Genomic DNA, 7,453 nt, shown 5'->3' on the forward strand with positions numbered 1-7,453 from the left:
TGTATTATATTAATTTATTATATAAAAAAATATTAAAAAGACAAATGAGCTTTTTTATCGACAGAGTTACTACAAAAAAATAAGCTTTTTGCCATGCTTTTAAAGCGTGCTAAAAAAGTGTGAAAAAGCGTGCTGATAGTTTTTTGTCACGCTTTTTGTCGATCTATTGGCATGTTTTCTTTTTATCCACGCTTTCATCTATTGCCACGCTTAAAAGCGTGGCCGTATGTATAACTCTATAGCTACGCTTTAAAAGCATACCAAAAAGTGTACATATAGCCATGCTTTTGAAGCGTGCCTAGAAGGTTTGTTTTGGCTACGCTTCTAAAGCGAGCCGATAGGGGTAGATATGGCTCCACTTTTTAAGTGTGCCAATAGGGTAATATATGGCTACGCTTGGTAAACGTGGCTGTTGATGACAAGAAGATACGGCTATGCTTACAAAGCGTACCAATAGATGAGGATATGGCTATACTTTTAAAGCGTGCACGCTTTAAAAGCGTACCGAAAAGTGAAAGATATGGCTACGCTTTTAAAACGTGCCAATAGTAAAAGATATGATATCGCTTTTGAAGCGTGCCAATAGTGAAGAAACATGATCCTATTGCCACGCTTTTAAAGCGTGCCTATATCCCTATCATCAAAAAAGAAAATCTGGCATATGCTTTTACCCATACTCTAATGCACTCCAAAAATAATAAAAAAACATTGACAAAAATATGTGAATATCATTTAAAAAAATTAATTAATAAAAATTAGTATTACATTAATAAAATTCAAACCAAAGTAGTTATAAAATACATTGGGCTAAAAAATATCAATACATATAAAACTTATTAAAAGTTATTAACTTATTCTATCTCTTTGTCATTTTTGTGTAAAAAATAAAAAAAATTAAAAACTAAATATCAATAATCCAAACATAATGGCAAAAACTCATGCTGCTGAATCTTGTAGCTCACACCATTGTGCTTTAGAAAAAGGAGATAGCCCTCTTAGAAGAACTTCTATAATTTTTGTAGCGCTTGAGGATTTTATATTCTTCATGCATGAATATCAATGCAGTTTCTTTACTTCCCGTTCTTCTTACCTGCAACAAGTTTAAAAGAAATGCCATGAAAACACACTCAACCATTTTATCTTCATTTAATAATGATTTCAAAAAGTCTAAGCACAACTACACAAAACATAATGCAGTTTTGTATTGTAACTATCAGCTTGAAAATGCTGTTATACCTTAAATTGCATAAAGTCTCAGTAAGGATGCATAAATTGCATAAAGCTAAAACAAAACAATGTTTGATCCATTTATACTCTTGAGAAAAACAAAATTACTCTTTGAAGTCAAATAATTGCCTAGCGTATAGCATTACAAGTTCCAAATTTCATATAGATCAGATACTATAAATCACCTATAAACAGTTTGTAAAATATATTTATATATAAATATATATAATGTAGAAACTGATCAGATACTACATTATGACCAGTTTGTAAAATATAATCAGAAACCTATAAACAATAATGAAATATTAGATACGATCTATATTCATTAGAGACAAGCTGTTTTGAGATATCCATATTACTCTGCTGTTGACACAACACCTCAAGCACATCATTACCGATTCAGAACCATCCTTAATGCATGCATATACTCGTACATTAGTAATAGAACTAGTAATAGAACTATTAATTATTAATATTATAATAATAGAATATCTTTTTTCTACTTAAGCAATGACTTAAGGATAACACGACTAAAGATAACAAGCTGCAAGCAATGATGTCAGTGCATTGGAAAATTAAATGTAGGCCACTAGAAATATTGATTTTAATTCCGAAATTTTCAAGTAATCCATGAAATAGATAAGATAAGCAAGGAAGGTCGACCAAATATTCAATTACTGGATGTGAGCAAGCAAAAATAAAAAATAAGAATAAAATGGCATAAGTATAATTAATATGTCAAAGGGAGAAATTCCTACGTAACGTTGGGGATTTGAGTTGAAAAGGAATCAAATGAAAGCCAAAAACATGTGTTTGTTTCCTTTTGGATTGCGTGGTTTTACTGGTTTGTATTTAATGAACCAAAAACCAAAGCAAAGGGTTGGTGGAATTGGAGAGGGACCTACGCTCACACTGTCACACATTACCCCCACTTGATCACATGCACCGTCCAAACTCCCTGTACTCCATGTCAATTTCTTCAAGGGTCTCTATGTGCTCACTCACAAAGCTGAGATACAAGGAGGAGGAGTGTCTTTTACTCTTAAGGCTATTTCACAACTTTCAACAGTGTCTAATGCAAAACACAATTAAAATTTAAAACCGGGTAAAAGTCCAAAAATAATGTACCTCACTGGAACAGCTAAAAGACTCCTCACACCTTTCTGACCAAGCTCAACGAGAGTTTCATCTGTATATGGTTTCAACCACTGTACCAGGCCCACTCGACTCTGGAAATTCATCCAACAATTCCATAAGAAACAGAGGCTCTAAAAGGTAAGCCAACAATTCAGCAATTAAAAAGCAAGTTAATGAGGTCCAAACTAACCTGATAAGCAAGAGTGTGCTTATTGTTAATTCCTCTAGCTTTCAACTCCTGCATAATCAGATTTACCATCACTTTGTGCACTGATAAAAATAATAATAGCAGTAAGTAGAAGCAGAAGTAAAAGTATTGATATGAGGTGCTCCATTAAGTAGAAGCAGAAGTAAAAGTATTGATATGAGGTGCTCCATTAAGTAGAAGCAGAAGTAAAAGTATTGATATAGTGTATATGGGGCTTTTGCAAATATTAGGTTATTTGAGTGTTTGAGAAAAAGGTATACAGGAACCATATCATAGATATTCTACAGCTATTCCAGGGTTGTGAAAGTAACTCATCTGACTATATTCTGTGATCAAATAATAAATAAAAGGGGGAAATAGAGACAATGGGATGAAATTTACAATAACAACTTCAGCTTGCAATTATTTGATATAATCAGAATAAAAGTATGCCTTTATAATATAGAGAACTAAATTTCCAATTTAAAAGAAGCAAATGATATTATGTTTACACATAACAGTTAATAACATGATACATTCTAAAGAAAAACAGAAACTTAGACTCTTACTATGGCAAGTAATTACCACATCCCAACTTGCCTCTTCACTTCAAAAAGGATACAAAGCAAACAGGACAAAGAAGAAACATATAAAGAGAAGATTTATTAGTGTCACTATTATTACCCTTAGCCAATGTTGAATACAAAGGACATGCGAACCAAATAGTACCATTCTGTATCTGTGAGATCCTCCGGAGACAGTGCTGCTGAACGCCTTTTGGTTTGAGGGCTGGCTTCTACAGCTTTGAGGGACTTGTATAACTCCCGAAGCTGCTCACTCCGCTGTAACCCTATCTGATCAAAATTGAGTTCCACTCCTTGTCTTAATGTCTCCATCGTAATATCCTTCCCCCCAACTCAACACCCTGCTAAATGGGCACCATGAATAGAAAGAAATTGATTTTGAATAGTAGTATTATTGAATTGTGGTGTTGTCTAAGAAGCCATTGTATTGAGTTGTTCATATTAGAGAAGAAGAAGAAGAAACAAGTCATGATGTATCTCGTCATATGAAGTCCATTGAGGTATTTTCACAAACAACACATATTCAAGAAACAGAAAATGAAAAAAAAATCACAAAACAGAACTGAAATTCAAGGAAACAGTTAGTTAGAAGTTAGTACCCGGGTTGGGTAGATGAAGTAGACCAGAATATTGCATAGCTCTACTGGATGCTTCTCACAGACAAAGCAAGCTGTTCTTTGAAGTTCTCCAGCAACATTTCCTTGTTCTTTGGGTTCAGGAAAATAACCTTTCAGCTTGAATCATACTTGATTCTCCCCATGAAACCTAAAAAATGAATTAAGCAAACTCTTAAAAAATTTGGTAGTTGAGAGCGGGCTACGACCTGAAAGATGACGATGGATTCTCACTTCTCAGTGATGAAGAGGGCTGCGAGCTGAGACCTGAGAGGGCTGTGAACTGAGAGAGAGCTGCGAAAGTTTAGGGTTCTTAGTTGAGTAATGGAGAGGATTCGAGGGTTTGGGTTCTCACTTCTAAGTTAGGGCTGTTTTGAGTGTTCTGATAAAGAAATTAAGTGTTTGAGTGAGAAATTAAATTAAGTGGGAATCCTATCGTCACGCTTTTTTAGGGTCCCAAATAATTAGAGTTTATAGGCACGCTTTAAAAATGTGCCCCGTATCTTGACAAACTAGCCACGCTTTAAAAGCGTACCTGTTTCTCTTTATGGGCACGCTTTTGAAGCATGACAAAAAAAAGGGTAGTCAAATCATAAATCAGTGGCCATCTTTATAAAAACGTGCCAAAATCTCTCTATGGCCACGCTTTTGAAGCGTGCCAAAGAAAAGCATGGCCGAATCACAAATCAATGGCTACTCTCATAAAAGCGTGGCCATTAATCACTTTTGGCCACACTTTTAAAGCGTGGCAAGAAAAAAGGGTGCCGATAGGCCTTTTTTCTTGTAGTGGTGCCAGTTTCCAAGTTATGGCCACATTTATTAAGCGTGACTGTTAAGCACAATTGTACGATATAGCCACGATTTTTAAGCGTGGCCATAAGTTAGCTCACAAATACTCTTTTTTCATTAATCTTCCTAATATTTCTTGCAAAATTCATATATAATTTTAAAATCATAGACCAAAAAGAACTATGTATATATCAACAAATCCAATATATATATATACTTATCACCAAAAAAGTAGACTTTGATTACAAAGTACTAAATAGATGAATTATAATTCCAACAAGTGTCACATATCTATTTCTTTTACATACTTAGTTACAAAATATCAAACTTCATGATTAGTGTGATCATTTACTATGAACTCTATTATTTTTACCACTGTCTTACACAATTTTAAATATTATTGTGTTAGTGCATGTTATAAAGGCTAATTAATAATACAAATCCAATTTCAAATCCAAATTGATTAAGAATAAAAATGGCAAGACGATTTTAATTAGGTCCCGCAATAAAGTTATTAGCATTTGGCAAGTACATAATTGAAGCATATATAAATGTTTAGAGAAGGGGGGTGGGGGTGGAAGAGAGCATGTAATTCATCAATAATTAACTAAAAAAGATAGCACCCACTTGGATAGAGGAATCTAAGAACATATATATAAATGTATATTTAGACCTTTCAACTGTCATATAAAAAATGTGGCACACCCTGTTTTCACATCTTTTTTATTCACCAGCTTCATTAATCTAAGCACATGATTCATAATATTCGTTAGATTAAGACAACCTAAACTATTGATTTGTATTTTATAGTGGTTAAATTACTCTCAAAGAAAGAGGGGGCTGTGCTGTGTTACTAGCATATAATATATAGGCATTTTATATAATTTTTTTTGGGCAAGTTCGTTGCATGATAATTCAAAGCTCAAGACATTAGAGGACACTAGTTTTCAATGCTATACATAGTCACAACCATATACTGAAATTCAAAGTAAATCTAAATTCACACCGAATTAAAGCAATGAAGTTTGATGCAAAGGAGATATTCAGTTGCAAGTACTTATCAAAAAATATTTTTCAACTACCAATCTCTTTGCTTGTTGCAACTGTGGTTAGGGACGGATCCAAGGGGAGGGGCGGGGGAAGCATAGGTCTTGCCCCCTCCCCCAACTTAATCCAAAATAAAAAGAAAATATAAGAACTAAGATAAATTTTTTATGTAACAAGAATTTATTAGTATTTTTTTAATAAAAAAAATATTAATTATGATTATATAATATTTTAATTTTTGGCCCCTCCTCTACTAAATTCTTAGATCCGTCCCTGACTGTGGTGCTCTTTCCTCTAATCAGAATCATAAACAAACCACATTTATATGGGAACATAGAAGAAGAAACAAGAGAATGCAACATATTTTCTGGGCATTGGGCTACTTACTATTCTAAGGACCCTTATTACAATAATGCAACATATTTTGCTTAGACACAGATTTTACCACACAATGCATAAACACCACTAACTAATAATTAACTGATTGCTAACAAAATCAAGTAACAAAGAAAAATCAACAGTACACTTCAAGAAAATTCAACAACCAATAATGCATATTCAGCCAGCAACAAAAGTTCAATATGAAAAATGAAATTCTATAATCTAGAACAAGGCAGCGACCACCTATTTCTCTTTTTTTTTATCAGCATCTCTGTATGACAATAATACGAAGAAGATAGTAACTTACATTATCGGTTGGTGGAATGTGAGTTGATTCGGAGGAGCCCCAAAAGAGAAATTTGGGCAGCTTGCACTAAGGCTGCTACCTCTTTGTCACTCATTCTAGGGCTGATTTGGTGCAACATCACCTTTAATAGACCACAAACACTGTCTATCTTCTTCTCTAATGATAAGACCTTGTCATTGTATTCAAGTTTGACGTGGCGAATCTCCTCATCCTTTTTAAGAGAGCTTCTTCTAATCGAAGTCCCATAACAACGAACTCGACCTAATTGGTCCTTTTCTAGCACTGCTACAAATGTATCCTCATGATTTTTTCCTGCCTCTATGCGGTTTTGAAGTTTATTCTACCAAAAGTGACAGCAACAAAAAATACAAAGTCACATTAACTTAATATAAATACAAATCAATTTAGCATTTATATTGTACAATTCCAAATACAAATACAAAACTCACGATTGTTGTTTATGTTTTAGCATCAATTTCTTTTCCATTTTTACTTGTACGAGTTGCTGTGAAAACTTCAGCCCTTGATGATTCTTCATTATTCTATTTAGAGTCACATTAGATTTTGAAGAGAAAAACATACATGAAGCATACTAACTAGACAATATAACATGGATATAAAGGAGAAATTACAAAAAAAAATTGGACTTTTCTGTTTCATAATTTTTTGGCCTATGGTAATTATTCTTTTTCTTTTAGTGATCTCCCCGTTCTCTATTCTGCATACACAAGAAATAAATGAAAAAAATGTTATTTTATTAACTAAATGAACATAATCAGCACAAGCAAGTAATTAAATAAGCAAAATAACCAACAGAAGTAAGTCATTTAGGATACTACCAAAACATCCTACATGAACACATATCAAGATGTTTTAGAATCAACATCCTCATGTACTCATCATATTCGCTTTTCTCTTCTTTCTCACAACGCTGTTTTGCAAACATGTTTGGAGCCATATCTATGATAGTTGCTCGTAGATCATTTCTTACTAGATCAACTTCGCCATTATCATTTGGAAGACATAGACTCATTTCAAGTTCACATGGCTCCCTTGCATATATTATTAGGACATAGAGAATCATGATCACATGACCTCCAATGATAAAGTAATTAAAACAGATTCCACTTGTTATTTTGTAAGTTAAACTAAAATTAAGATAGTCAACTGGCACCGTAGA

General features: G+C 33.4%; 1 protein-coding gene across 6 annotated transcripts; it reads right to left on the reverse strand.

Moving 5' to 3' along the window:
- Nucleotides 746–3,932, reverse strand: LOC107614381 (ferrochelatase-2, chloroplastic-like). 6 transcript variants are annotated; one of them, XR_001614410.2, is made up of 6 exons: nt 3,735–3,932; nt 3,236–3,476; nt 2,555–2,602; nt 2,356–2,456; nt 2,133–2,236; nt 746–1,090 (listed from the first exon to the last, which is right to left on the reverse strand). XR_001614410.2 is itself a non-coding variant. In XM_021109559.1 (5 exons), the coding sequence occupies exons 2-5, from the start codon at nt 3,281–3,283 to the stop codon at nt 2,164–2,166; spliced, it is 225 nt and encodes a 74-aa protein (XP_020965218.1). In that variant the 5' UTR covers nt 3,284–3,476; nt 3,735–3,932; the 3' UTR covers nt 1,502–2,163. The 6 variants fall into 6 exon arrangements, 3 of the variants coding, with proteins under 3 accessions (XP_020965218.1, XP_016172077.1, XP_020965217.1); XR_002352669.1 differs by having other exon boundaries at nt 2,129–2,236; XR_002352668.1 differs by having other exon boundaries at nt 1,986–2,236.

This window comes from Arachis ipaensis, chromosome B08 (assembly GCF_000816755.2).
Source record: "Arachis ipaensis cultivar K30076 chromosome B08, Araip1.1, whole genome shotgun sequence".
Lineage (NCBI taxonomy): Eukaryota > Viridiplantae > Streptophyta > Magnoliopsida > Fabales > Fabaceae > Arachis > Arachis ipaensis.